This window comes from Zootoca vivipara, chromosome 14 (genome assembly GCF_963506605.1).
Source record: "Zootoca vivipara chromosome 14, rZooViv1.1, whole genome shotgun sequence".
Taxonomy (NCBI): Eukaryota; Metazoa; Chordata; class Lepidosauria; order Squamata; family Lacertidae; genus Zootoca; species Zootoca vivipara.
In genome coordinates this window covers 482,302-497,153 of record NC_083289.1, presented here as the reverse complement: position 1 = coordinate 497,153, position 14,852 = coordinate 482,302, and the positions used below count along the sequence as shown (strand labels likewise).

General features: G+C 45.0%; 1 protein-coding gene across 1 annotated transcript in view; it reads right to left on the bottom strand.

Moving 5' to 3' along the window:
* The window catches only part of CSPG4 (chondroitin sulfate proteoglycan 4), a 111,357-nt gene extending 110,233 nt beyond the window's left edge, over positions 1–1,124 (bottom strand). The window contains exon 1 of the mRNA XM_035138148.2: positions 846–1,124. Within this exon, the coding sequence (XP_034994039.2) occupies positions 846–942 (97 nt within the window). The 5' untranslated portion in view covers positions 943–1,124. The remainder of the gene's footprint in view (positions 1–845) is intronic.
* Positions 1,125–14,852: the final 13,728 nt, after the last annotated feature.

Sequence of the window (14,852 nt, the reverse complement as noted above, 5' to 3'; positions counted from 1 at the left end):
CATTGCTGGCACTGTTCATTTGCTACCACCAACCATTTATGGGTGGCTCTGGTGGCTTTTAGTCTGCAAAAAAAGGGTAATGCTCCAAGCTGACCACCAGCAGGAAAATATGCTTGGGAGTTTTGCACTCTGATTGGTCCCTCTGTAGGAAGATCTCAAAAAGGTGTTGCTGCTCCATCTAGTCCCATCTCTTGGTAGGCATATCCTGCCTTTGAGGTTGACTTTTCCTTCCTATCTCATGAGCAGACAGATCAGTACACCCAGGTACAGCCCAACCTAATGTGTTCAACCAGTGAGGCTCTTGCACAGCTTCACATGCAATCAACTTGCTATTATTGTAAAATTTCTTAGGGCATCTTCAGGATCAAACATAGCCAATTCAACAGACACAAACAGGTGTACCAAAGGATATGGCTCCAGCAGATAACTCAGCTCATCCATCAAAAGAAGCTGCACCGTCAAGGACAGTGCCTACTCTCTCTCACTCTGAAACCCCACATTGAAGCATGTGTCATATCTTATTTAGATCTTCTCCAAAACAAAACCCTGATCCAAGTGCTTGAATAGTAGAGGCTCTGGAAGTTGTGACTGAGACCTGTCAATGACCTCTCCGTCTGCTTTCCTAACACCACTCCTAAACTCCTAAACACATCCCTTCACTGATCCTGTGGCTTTAGTACAAAACTACACACTGCAGCAATCCACTGAGAGCCCTTTTGCATGCATCCTTGTTATCCATGTGTCTCAGTGGCAAATGCTCCATATACCCCCCCCCCCCTGACAAACAAACATTCTCTCCAGAAAAAGTGGCTGAAACTTCGGAAGGAGAAGAGATTGGGGCTTACCTCCAGACTCTGGGTTTGCATGGAGTGGCAGTGTATGTAGCAGAAGCTGGAACAGGGGCAGAAGCACAGGCACCACTGAAGGAAAGCTGGACCTCATGGTATTGGCTGGAATGGACCAGAGAGCAGCACTCAGACCATTCCCTGGACACTGAGCAACAAGCACACAAAGGCGGCACAAGCTACAGACACAGCCTGTCTGTTTTCAATTGAAGGTTCAGCTACTACTATATTTAAGAAGCTTGCAGCTGAGGGAGGGATGTTCTGAAGTTCCCCACCAGTCAGAAATCGGGCTGGGTTAAAACAGATGCCTCTCATGTTACAAGTCAGTTCCCCTTCTTAAAGGGCTAGCTCTTTCCCCTCCCCATTTCCCCTTTTAGAAGCTCTTTGAATATCTCCTCATTCCCCTCCTTCCTTCTCTGTCATAACTTTTTGGGAACTGGCCAGGCTTTCAGCTCTTTGTTTTTCTGTATGGTTATTTCTGAGATGGCTGTGTGAAGGGACCTGGGGAGGTCATTTGAGGCTACAGAGAGATGGTGTTTGTCTATACATAAAGATAGGGCTGGCCCAATACATTTTGCTCCCGAAGTCAAAGGATATGGTGAGATGTTTGCATTGCTTGTACGTGATACCATGGGACTGGCAGCTGAATCTTACATGAACGCTGGTGATGGGAGAGCACCCTCTACTTCACCAGAGTCAACAATTGTGGGAGCCAGGAGAGGCCATGCAGCATGGACAGCTCTGTCCTCCAACAGATGGGAATAGCCAGATAGCTTAGGATGGACTGCCAAGACCTACTGCCCCTGCCACCTTGTTTAACAGTAGAGCTGACCTTGCTTAAAGACTTGGGTGGCCAGATTGCAAACTATGGGAACACAGGAAGCTCCCTTATACCCAGTCAGACCAACAGTCCACCTAGCTCAGTACTGTCTGTTGACTGGCAGTGGCTTGCTAGGATTTCAGTGCTACAGCCCTGCTGGTTTCCTTTAAAAGTGATGAGACATTCCAACCAGTGACTATTCAGGGGCTACTTTCTTTTCTTTTCTTTTTTAAATGATTCTTTATTATTTAAAATTACAATTAAACAAACACAAACAAACAAATGCAAAAATAAACAATCGCAATGTGAATAAACCATAGTGAATACATATATCTCATATTACTTTAACTTTACTTAAATACTTCCTGTCCTTCCCATTATACAATATTTTACTCCCTTTGTTCCACAGGTTTATATTTTTATTGTCTTTTCTTTCTTTCTATTTTTTGTTCTTATTAAGCTTATCTTTTGCAAACATCATTCAATTTCTGCTAGCAAAGAGTTGTTTGGATAGTATAATTTTAAGTAACTTTTGTATATAACCCATTCTCTTGATACCTTTTGTGTTGTGTTGTGAATCAGTCAGTTTTGCCAGTTGCAGATATTCCAGCATTAGTATTTGCTAATCTGATCTTGTTGGTATGTTTTCGTTTTTCCAGTATCTTGCCACTAAAATTCTAGCGGCCACCAATTAATCCATTAATAGAGTTCTTATTTCTTTTTTTATCTCAAGTGGTAATATACTTAATAGAAACATTTCCGGCCTTTTTTTAAACATTATTTTAAATAGTTTTTTTAACTCCTCATAGATGTTATTCCAATACTCTTTGATTTTTTGGCAGGTCCATCACATATGGTTGCATGTCCCCTCTTCATTTTTGCACCTCCAGCATCTAGGGCTTACCCCCCCCCCAATATATTTTTGCCAGTTTTGGGGGGTGTGGTGCCAACAATAAATCCTTTTCATGTTGTTTTCTCGTAAATTATAACACGTTGTAAATTTTATGTCCTCTGCCCATAGCCTCTCCCATTGCTCCATCTGGATGTTATAGCCAAAATCTTGAGCCCACTTTATCATGACTGCTTTTGTCTGTTCTTCTTTCATCTCCCACTCCAATAGATAGTCATACATTAATGAGATGTTTTTCTTTTTTACCATAATTAAATTCCTTTCAAATCTAGATGTTTCTATTGCTAGCCCCTGTTTCGAATCAATACCGAACTTTTGATTTAATTGAAAATATTGTAGCCAATCTGTCAAATATTTTTTGATTTCTTAATACTTTTAAAGTAATGGTTTCCCTTCTTTTATTTCTAACCAGCTGGCCCTGCCACACGTTGCTGTGGGTTATTTGTGTGATTTCCCCTACCCTGTGCCGATCCATGGTGCATCCCTGTGATTCCCCCACTCCTCCCCTCACCCCCCAGCATATCCCTGTGATTCCCCCCTCATCCCTGTGAATCCCCCAACTCTGTCCTGATCCATGACCTATTATGCCCCTTCTTCCCCCCCCCTGGCTTATCCCTGTGATTCCCCTCCTCTCCTCCGTCCAACCCCCCCCCCAGTGACCCGTTCATTTTGCACACAATCATTCCCCCAATGCGCGTGTTCTGTAAAATTTTGCCCTGTCCCAACCCTGACTCCCCTACCCACGTGTGTTATGTGAAATAACATTTATTCTACCCAAAGGCATGGCCCTGTAAAAGGCCCATATTCAGTTGATTCTATGCTGCGGCCTATTCGCCCCCCCCCACCCCCCATCCCCAGGCAGGCCCCTAAATCCACTCAGCCTAGTCTGCAAAGCAGTCTCCACTTGGCGATGTTGGGCCTTGTTGCTGCAAAAGGCCTGTTTTCAGTTGGTTGCTGTGGAATTTTGTGATGGCATCTGGTGGCGCGGCTCTGCAGGCAGCAGTGGGCGATTTGCCTTTCTATTGGATGCTGCTGGAGTCTTCAGAGCTTCTTCTGGTGACGTCTAATTTGGGCTCCACTTTTTTGTGTTTAATCATTATTTTAGGTATGAAAGGTTTGCTTTTTTGGAAAAAAATTATGCCAGATCCCTCACTGATGGGCATGAAACGTTGTGGCCAAATTTGTTAAATTACAGTTCAGTGGTTACGGAGAAAGGCTGTTACATCTGCGTGCACAATGCCTACATTTATATATATTAGTATAGATACTAATCTGTATGTGGGCCATTTGCTTCTCATATTTTTTCTTTTCACAGCTATCGCTTCTATTGGAGAGGTCCATAGTGGTATTTTAGGCTCTAATATCCCCTTATATTTCATCCAAATTTTAAACAATGATTTTCTTATTACATGGTTCAGGAACCCCTTATGTGCTTTTATTTTCTCGTACATTAAGTACACATGCCACCCGAATCTATTATCGTGGCCCTCCAAGTCCAGTATATCTGTAATAATTGGTGTTTAATCCTGAGTTTCTTGCCATTCCATACAAACTTCCGGTCTGCCGCCATTTGCCGCCAGCGAGGTTTGCTTCGGGCTCCGAGGCACCCATCGCCACCGAGGAGGGGGGGTCACGTGGGCGCCACGCCCCCCCGGAGAACCCCCAGATTGTGCGTTCTGGGGCCATGGGAAACCCAGCGGCGCTCCAAATAGCCTGATGCACGGTCCGGAGAGCTCTTTTTTTAGAGCCCCGAAAGCCTTGGGTCCTTTGCTACCTCGGCGGTGAGAAGCTCCGAGCCGGAGACGGAGGAGCGACAGATACCTCCAAAAACTAGATCTGGACTGTAAGTAAGAAATTTATTGATTGGAAAAAGAATTCGGACCTGGGAGGGGAATTTAAAAGAAACGGAGGTTGTTCCCCCCCACCACTGGGAAGGTTATGCTACAGCAAACACCCCCGCAGCTGCTAAAAACGAAGAGGTGTGGATCCTTCTAAAAAATTGAACTTGCAACCCCCCCCTCAGGTGGCAGAACCAAGGGGGAGGGAAAAGTATTATTTTGGACAATCTGCAAAATTTATAATTGAAATAATAAGCCCCCTCTGAAACCCAGGGGCAGGAGCCTGAAACCACGACCAGCCGTTAAATATAAGGACTTATAAAGAGAAAGTACTGTTAATTGTCGAATTTAAGACACCACATCGAAATTGATTTGGAAAAAAGTTGACTTTTGAATTATTTTGGATTAAACAAAGGAATTAGCCTATGTAACACAACACCACCTCTGGTGGATTGAGAGACATTTCCCACGGTAATACGAGAGGACAAAGAAGGCAGCCAGCCAAAATAACTATGACGCAAATAGAGGAAGTTTGTCTACAGGACATTTTGGATTTTATTCGAGAAATGTCAGAAGAAATACGTTATGGCAAAAGAATTTTCCAGTCTCCAAAGGAAGACCAACAACAGCCACCTCCTACGGAAGTTCTGGAATTGGAAGAAGAAAGAAAATCAACACAACAGATCGAGAATAAGGAGCAACAGACTGAGAAATCAACGCAACCTGTGAGAGAGGAAACATTGAATAACCACCTGACACCAGAAGAATATGCTCAAGAGAGACCTGGGGATTTGGGAGAGAGGGGGACCAGACCCCAGAAAAGGACAGCCAAAATGTCGTGGGAGGGAAAATCTTGGTTTGTACCCCCCCAGTGAGAGAGAGGGGATGCAAGCCAGAAGAGAGACTGGATACTATAGGGGACAGTGAAAATGAAGACAGGAGTGAGAGACTGGCTGAAATGTTAAAACAACAGAATGGGAGGAAGGAAGATCGGGGTGGTCTGGAATGGTTAAGAGAGGGTGTGGGGTAAGAAAGGTGCATAAATAGATTAAATGGATGGATAAAAGGTTTGAATTTGGATAGTATAAGGATGCTGGTCGGGGAATTAGGGAAACTGTTACCAGGGGAGGGGAGGGGGTGGGAAGTGAGATTAATAAGAGAAGGGGTTTATTAGAATTTGAAAGTAGGAAAGGGTATTTCTTTTTAGGAGAAAACTAAAGGCTAAGGGAAATTTAAAGAAATAGTTAAAAAATAAGACATTGTGAGTATTATAATTATTATGTTTAATATAAAGAAAGCTGTGAAGATAAGATATGAAATGGACCCGGGTAGGGAGGGACGGGGAAGTCTTTTTTCTTTTCTTTTTTCTTTTTGGATTTTTGTGCCTGTTAAAAAACTTCAATAAAAATATATGGGAAAAAAAAAACTTTGCTATCTCCCTCCTCCATTCTTTAAAACAGTTTGACCCTCCCAGGATTGGAATTGTTTGGAAGAGAACAATCATTTTGGGCAGGATGTTCATTTTTATTACTGAAATTCTCCCCCATAGAGAAAGTTGTAATTTATTCCAGACTTCCAAATTTCTTTTTATCTCTTTCCATGTTCTACTATAATTGTCTTCATATAAATTTAAATTGTTATTTGAAATCCAAATTCCAAAATATTTCCATTTATTCTCAATTTCCAATCCTGTCTCCTCTTGTAACTCATTTTTCTCCTTTTGTGTCAGATTCTTAGTTATCATTTTGGTTTTTTGATATTTTATTTTCATTCCCATTATTTTTCCAAATTCTTTAATGGTTTCTATGGCAGCTGAAATACATTGTTTAGGATCCTGGGTTGTTACAATCAGGTCGTCGGTGAAAGCTCTTATTTTATACGCCTTCTCTCCTATTCTTATTCCTTTTATGCTTTCCTTATTCCTGATTTCGTGCAAAAGGGGTTCTAGCGCCAGAATGAAAAGGAGGAGGGATATAGGACACCCCTGTCTTGTTCCTTTACAGATGTCAATTTTGTCTGTTACATTACCATTTATTAATATTCTTGCTGATTGTTTATAATATATAACTCCTATTTCCTTTCTGAATCTTTCCTCCATTCTCATTATTTCTAATTTTTTTATATATATTGCCAAGAGACAGTGTTGAATGCCTTTTCCGCATCTAGGAGTAATAGGGCCACCTTCCTCTCATTGTTTACTTCTACGAATTCTATTATATCCACAAAATTTCTCGTGTTATCTGATATCTGTCTTCCTGGAAGGAATCCTGCTTGGTTAGGATGTATAATTTCCTGTATGGCCTCTTTTAGTCTATTCGCTAGGGTGTTAGCAAATATCTTATGATCACTGTTTAAAAGCAAGATTGGTCTGTAGTTCGACATTGTCTCTGGGTCGCCTCCTTGCTTGGGGATAAGAGTTATGTATTTCCCCTTCCTCTAGGGCACTGTTCATTATTTCTTTTAAGGATGTTATCAGTGTTCCTGCCAATTTCTTGTAGTATTCTGATGGGAGGCCATCTGGACCTGATGTTTTGCTGGTTTTGATTTTTTTATTGCTTTTATAATTTCTATTTCTGAAATAGGACATTTAATTTTTGTAGTTCCACTTCCTTTGGGATTTTTTTGTTGTTATAAATACGGTACTTTTCCGTTTGTTCTTTTATTTCAATGTCTTTTTAATATAATTTTTCATAATATTTTACAAATTTCTTGGTTATCGTCGGGATCATCTATTAGTTTCTCTCCTACTTTAATTCTATTTATTTGTTTTTCGGCTTCTCTCTTTTTTAGTTGCCATGCTAGATATTTTCCAGGTTTGTTCGCAAATTCAAAATTATTTTGTTTAAGCAATCAGGTTCTTTTCTATTTCTTGTCCTATTTTACATTCATATTCAGTTTGCAGGAGCTTTATTTCTTTTCTTATGTTGTCACTGTCTGGTCACTTTGTTACCTCTTTTTCTTTTTTCCTTATTTCCTCCAATAATCTTTCTTTTTCCTTTTCCTTTTTCTTCCTCTCCACTTTATGAAATACCCCCGTATCACAGCCTTACTTGCATCCCAGATCATATTTATGTTACTATTCCCTTTCCTATTTAGCTCAAAGTATCCTTCCAGTTCTTTTCTTGCTCCTTCTAATATTTTTCATTTTTTAATAATTTCCATCTTCTTAGCCCTGTAACCCATTTTGGTTTAACTTCAACATTACTGGATTGTGGTTTCCTCACACTCCGTGCCGGACGTGCCTTGTTGGAGCTCCGAAAGAAGCTCCACAAAAAGCGGCTGCCTGAGGGGTCTTTGGGAAAATCCTGGGGTGAACCAGGATGAAAAAACTGCCTGCTGCGCCAAAAAGGGAACCACCGGAGCCTGCATCTTCAACGAGGTGAGACAATGGAGGGACCCAAGGCACTAGGCAGAGAACAACCCTAGGCAAGCAAGCCCTGAGATCCAAGGGAGCAAGGCGGGGGAATATCCATTGCAATAATCCCCCCAAATAAGGGGAAAGTCCACAAGAGAAAGAGAGAGAGAGAGAGAGAAGGGGAACAGTGGAAAAAAGTGTGGATACAACCAGCTGCGGCAACGGTCGGTTTTAAAACTTTATTATCCCCAAAAGGCGAGAGATGCATGGAGTTAATGTCGGGAGAGACGGAATGAGATAGACAAAGGAAGCCCTTCTGATTGTACAAATAATACCACGGGATTGCCTTACAAACATCAGTGAGAGAAGGAAGAAAGATAGAAGGAGAACTGCAGCCGTTTGTTTTCAATACAATGGACATTAAATCAAAAGGGAAAAGAACTGAGCAGTCAAGATCGCCAGCTTAAGGGAAAAGAAGGGAATAGGAGAAACGGGAAAAGGGAAAGGGGGGGAGATAAAGAGACATTAAAAGAAAAACGCGAACTACCTCTTTGATATTTCATGTGGCTAATGGATAAAAGCAGGAAAATGGAGTAACGTGTGCCTGAGATGGGCTGGGCCAATTAAGAGACAAGAAGAAAGAGCAGACAACGACACAAGGAGGGGCGGAGATAGAGGAAATAGATCGATAGCAGCAGGGAGATTATAATTAGACGCTACCAAAAGAAGAAAACAGTGACACCTGGTGGTAAAGAAGAAATACAGAAAGACAGTGACTCTGGTTTTCTTTTTATTCTTTTTTTCTCTCTTTAGGGGGTCGTGTAGTCTAGTTAAAATATTTAAAAGATCTACAGTGGAACCTCGGTTTATGAACACCTCGGTTTATGAATTTTCGGTTTATGAACACCGCGGACCCATCTGGAACGGATTAATCCACTTTCCATTACTTTCAATGGGAAAGTTCGCTTCAGTTTATGAACGCTTCAGTTTATGAACAGACTTCCGGAACCAATTGTGTTCATAAACCGAGGTACCACTGTATATGATATTACATTACAGTGCTTTGTAGAAAGAACTGCTCCGGAGTATAGAGAGTCGAGAGTTGTGACTTACAGGGGGAGGAATTAAAGTGGAATTGCAATCTCCGCCATTTGGTTCTCAGGGGGTTTGGGGTTTTCTTTTCTGGAATTTTTTTTGTGGTTTTCTTTTCTCAATATTGGGAGCAATTTTTCACTGAGGGAGATTAAAATTTGGGAGTTGTAATTGTAATAACTTGGGAATAGCAATTTCCTCCAATTGGTTATTTGGGTAGATTTGCAACTTGCCTTTAAAAAAAATGAGATTAATATTCTACCAAGAAAGACTAAAAATTGGATAACAATGAAAGACATTGGGCTACACATCATTAATTTAAGGGAATATATGGCAGGCCATTTAAGGGAATATTAGTACTAGAGTATTTATCAAATAATAAGGTATCAGCAATCTTGAATCATATTGAAGGGGGGAATTGTGTTGGCTACATATAGCATAACATTTATACGGATATTGGAGAGCCTATAAGACAAATTACATGTCGCAAAACAAAAACACACAACCTAGGCCTTTATAACCACCAGGGAAGGAAAAGCTTGGGATAAGAACAAGAGATTGACCTGAGAGAACTTATACTAAGTTTGAAGGGGGATATAGGAGAAATGAGAAAAGAATTAAATAAGATGAAAAATGATATGAATGATAAAGTTAAGAGTTTAGAGGAAAAATTGGACAAAATGGGAACAAAAATGGAAGATAATGCCAAATCAATTACAGAATTGAAATCCCAAATGAAGGAAGTGTTAAAGGAAAATGAGGAGATAAAGAGAGAGGTAAATGATTTAAAATTAAAAGTGCAATATTTGGAAGAAGCCTCAACAAAATCAACAAAAGATTATAGAGAACACAAAAAAGAGAGTGAAAAGGTTAGAAAGGAAAATGAGGAGTTCAAAATAACACGAGAAGTGTTATGTATTGGTTTAATTTGTGTACATGAGTTCCTCTGCTAGTCCTGTAACTACCTTTCCCGCTCCAGGGCGATTCAAATGGGTGCGGTGACAGTTGCTATTGGTTAACTTGTTGGCACAATTTGGATCCTCACTCTGATAGGGTCCCGCCAAAATCTAAATGTATCCTTTCCCCAAGCCCTGCTCCTGAGAGTATAAAAGGAGCTCACCCTTTCCCTCCAGCCAGTCAAGATTCCTACTGCAATAAAGAAGACTGTTCTTGTTATAATTGACTCCTAGCAGTTCCTTGCTAGTATGCTGAATCACTATTCTGAGCTGACTTCACGAAGAGCTGAAATCACACTCACAACATAACAACTGGCGACGAAGGTGGGATCGGAATTCTGAGGCTGCAAGGAGACATTCCCTTGGCCCAGGTTCCGAGTTCGAGGGTTGAGTAACGCAAACTGCTGTTCACGCTCAAGCCCTCACTGACTAGCATCAGTCAACCTGACCAGCCGCGGAATGGAGGCTGCCAGAGTGTTGGAACCCTTCCAGCTCAGCTCTCCACACAAATGGGAGGATTATGCAGAGCGGTTCGAGTTCTATGCAACAGCAAGGGGTATTACGGACGCTGCCAATAAGCGGGCCATGTTTCTCAGTTGTTGTGGCCCAGAGACCTTCGAGCTAGCAAAGGCACTGCTGTCGCCGGTTAAACTACAGGATGCCCCTTTGACAGACATCATAGCCAAAATGGCTAGTCATCTGGCTCTGACCGCGACCAAGATGTCCAGGTGGGTTGATTTCTACAAATGGCAGCAGCAAGCAGGGGAGCCCACAGCGACGTTCCTAGCTGAGCTCCAGAAGCTTGCACAGCATTGTGGGTTCTCCAACCTTGAGGAAAGCCTGAGAGACCATTTTGTCTGTGGCCTCAGTAGCAGCAAGGCCCGCCGCCGCATCATTGAGAAAGAAGAGGTCACCCTTGCCTCCGCTCTGCAGGAAGCCATTGCCACAGAAGCCACGGAGAAGGAAGAGTCTGTCGATGTACTCAAGCCAGCAAAATCACTGTTGAACACCACCCATTTCACGGGAGACCCTGTAGCCAGTCCAGACCAGAGTCCTGTGCGAGGGGTTGAGTTGGTCCGCCAGAGTACCACGGCATCCAAAAGCCGCCGCCCCGCTTGTGCTGGCTGTGGGGGAAACCACGACAGGAAAAATTGCCGTTTTCGTGACGTCACGTGCCGGGCATGTGGCCGGTTGGGCCACCTTGCAAGGGTCTGTCGTTCTGCCACCTCTGATTCTGCAGTGTCCCCGAGATCTTCACACCGCAAATCTGCATCCAGCACTCACCTCGTCGATGACTGCAACTACCTCACCGTAATAAATGGGAAGACAACCCTTCCCCGCACAGGAGAAGACAACCATCCAGGTCCAGATTAAAGGGCATCCCTGCAACATGGAAGTGGACTCCGGGTCAGGATTTTCCATGGTCTCCAACCGAACCGACCGCGCCTTCTTTCCGGGAGGTAAGTTTCCCTTATTGGAGACTTTTCCAGTCACGCTGCAGTCATACACGGCAGGCCGCATTTCAATTTGGGGAATGTGCTCCGTCAAGGTACAATTCAGAGCCAGGACGGCCGTACTGAAGCTTGTGATTGCTAAGACCAAAACAAATCAGGAAGAGAGTGAGGAAAGCGACTAAAAGCAGAAGGAAACAAAAAATAAATAAAGCAAATACACGGCAAGGCAATATATTCAAATTTATATGTTTTAACAATTTAAGCAAATTAAGATGATTTTAATTTTTTTGACATGGATTAAATGACAAAAATAAAAGGAATAAAGTAGAACACATATTAAGTAAACAAAGGAATGATATTGTGTGTTTGCAGGAAACACATGTAACCAGAGAACATAAAAGAGTGTTGATCAATGCTAAAATAGGAACAACAACAACAAAATTGTATTGCATTAGCTGGTTGACCATAGCACATAAAGGATCCAGGCGGTATCAAATACACTGGATGTGAGGGACAGAAGTTACAGGCAGGTCCCTCCCATCTTAAGTAGCAGCTCGTCTCCCAGTGCGAGTGCTAGTGGAGAGGGAGAGGTCTCCAGCGGAGACTCAGGAAGTGGTGACCGAGGCTCTGGCAAGGTAGCGGAGCCCATGCCCAGTGTGGAAGTGGGAGGCAAGGGAAGAAGGCCGACCCCGCCGACCCCGGAATTGCGTAGGAAACGACGGGGGCGGAGATTCAGTATGCCTAGACTACTTTGCTGGAAGAAAACGCGTGAATCTCCATTTGGAGGTTCTGAGCCCTAACTGACAACATGTACATAGTACTGTTCTGCACTGTAAATAATCAGCACTAAATAAAAGGATGAAAAGACAACGCTTTGAGGAGTCGTTACTCTAGAGTAGCCGCTACCGCGTCTGTGACAGCAACCTCCAAATCTCTCTGGCTACTTTGGAGTTGCCACGATGAGCGCGCAAGAGACGGAACGATGGCGGCAGGAGGCTGAGAAAGCGCAGCAGGAGTTGCAGAACCTGGCAGCGCAGGCCCAGCAGCAGTTGAATGCCGTCAAAGAGGAATCGCGCAGAACGCAGGAGGAGCTACAGAAACTAGTGGAGCAGGTGAGAGTGAAAGACGAAACCGAGAGGCAGCTGAGGGTCATGGTGGCAGAACTGCAAAACAAATTGGATGCGGAGAAAGCAGCGAGAGGTGGGGGGATGCCCCAGCCACAGATGCTACCAGTTAGGAGGGGGCAAGCCCTAGTGACAAAGTTTAATGGAGACCCCAAAGAGTATCTAGGATTTGAGACTGAGATTAATTATGCACTGGAACTGCATGACGCGGAGTTTCTGGATGATGCGCACAGAGTCTCTTATATCGTGGAACATTTGACAGGAGGCGCAAGAGAATGGGTCAGGCCGTTAATCGCGTCAAAAAATCCATGCATGAAGAAGGTAAAACAATTCTTAGAAGCATTAAAAGTCATGTATGCTAGCGACAGTGAGATGGAGGCTACTAAGGAGGAGCTTCACAATTTGACGCAGGGGGAAATGACGGTCCGAGAATACTGGGCAAAGTTTACCATGCTGGTGCACAAACTGGGGTGGGATCTGCAGAGTGACCCAGTGCAGTCTGCGTTCTACCTGGGGTTGCACGCGGACATGAAGGATGAACTCTCAAGGGGGGGCAAAGCCACGGAGCATGGACGAATTGAGTAAAGCAGCATTAGCGGTGGGGGTGAGACAAGAATCCCGGTGGAACGACAAACAGGCGACGCGCGCAGCTCGACCTTGGTTCTCACGCTCGCAGGAGAGACCGCATCACCAGCCCCCACCCCAGGCCCCACCCCAAGCCCCGCCCAGGGCCGTCCCAGATCCGGAACCCATGCAAATTGATGGAGCGCGCACGGGCTTTTCAAACCCCCAGCGGCGGGAAAACGCAAAGGAAGGAAGGGGCGGGAACTGCTTCCTCTGCAACTCCCCTAGCCACCTGGTCAGACGCTGCCCCCACCGCAGGGAATGGCAAGGGAGGGCAGGAACGGTTGTTCCCTCCCCAACTGAGTCCGCGCAGACGCAGGGAAACGAGACAGCCTGGCTGCAGGAGATAAGGGGCAGCAGCCAGGCGCAGGCAACGAACGACAGCCCCAACCCACCCACCCGTGCACAACAGAGCAACGCCAGCCCACCCACACACACCCCAGAGCAGGGGTGGTTCTAGAAGTGACTCTTACACTCCCAAATGGGTACCCACTGACAGTTTTGGGTCTAATTGACAGCGGAGCATCTGCCAACTTTTTTTCGAGGGAATTTGCAGAAGCACACCAGATCCAACTTCTGCAGCTGGACTTTCCCCTGCACGTCTCCACCATTGACGGCAGGGAGTTGCTGGGAGGGGCCATCACCCACCAACCCCCCCCCCCATGAGAATGATGGTGGGAAGGCACTCGGAGACGCTAGCATTCAATGTCACCACCATCTCAGACCCCCCCATCGTGCTGGGAATGAGCTGGCTGGCACGCCACGACCCGTCCATCAGTTGGCACCAGAGATGCATCACGTTTGGGTCGGACTTTTGTCTGGAACACTGCATGCAGCGCCAACAAGGGGAGGGGCCACCAATAGCCACGGTGGCCACCATGCACGTCAAGGGGGGGAGGCAATCCCCAAACCGTATTGGGACCTGCAGGAGGTCTTTAGTGAAGCGGAGTCCGACCACCTGCCACCGCACAGGTCGTTTGACTGTCAGATCAACCTGGTGCCAGGGGCCACGCTACCCCCAGCGAAGCTGTACTCCATGTCGGATCAGGAACTGGAGGATCTGCATGCGTTCATCGACAAGAACCTCAAGTGGGGGTTCATTCGAGAAAGCAAGGCAGCAGGGGGCAGCCCAGTCTTCTGGGTGGACAAAAAGGGCACGTCACAGCGCCGCCTGGTGGTGGACTTCAGAAGGCTGAACAGCATGACAGAACCGGTGGCCTTCCCAATGCCCAGAGTGGACGATCTGCTGACAGCGGCATGCAGGGGCAAGATCTTCACCAAGCTCGACCTGCGGGGGGCGTACAACTTGATCAGGATCCGGGAAGGCAATGAGTAGAAAACCACGATGTTCACGCCGCTCGGTTCTTTTGAATATCTGGTTATGCCCTTTGGATTGCAAGGAGGCTCAGCTTGCTTCCAGGCCTTCATGCACCACGTCCTGGGGTCCCTCCTCTTCAAGAACTGCTTGGTCTTTTTAGATGACATCCTTATTTATTCCAATGACCCCGTGCAGCATGTGAAGGATGTCAGGGAGGTCTTGCAGCGCCTGAAGGAGCACCACCTATATGTGAAGCTGGAAAAGTGCAGATTTCACACCAAGGAGGTAGACTTCCTGGTCTACAAGCTGTCCACAAGGGGCTAGCGATGGAGAAGGACAAGGTGCAGGCCATCCTGGACTGGCACAGCCCCAGGACTCGCAAGGATGCCCAACGCCTACTGGGCTTTGCCAACTTCTACAGGAAGTTCATCAAAAACTTCTCCCGCGTCACGGCTCCCATCACGGACTGCCTGAGAGGCAAACAGAAGTTCAGGTGGACACCGGAGGCGCAAGCAG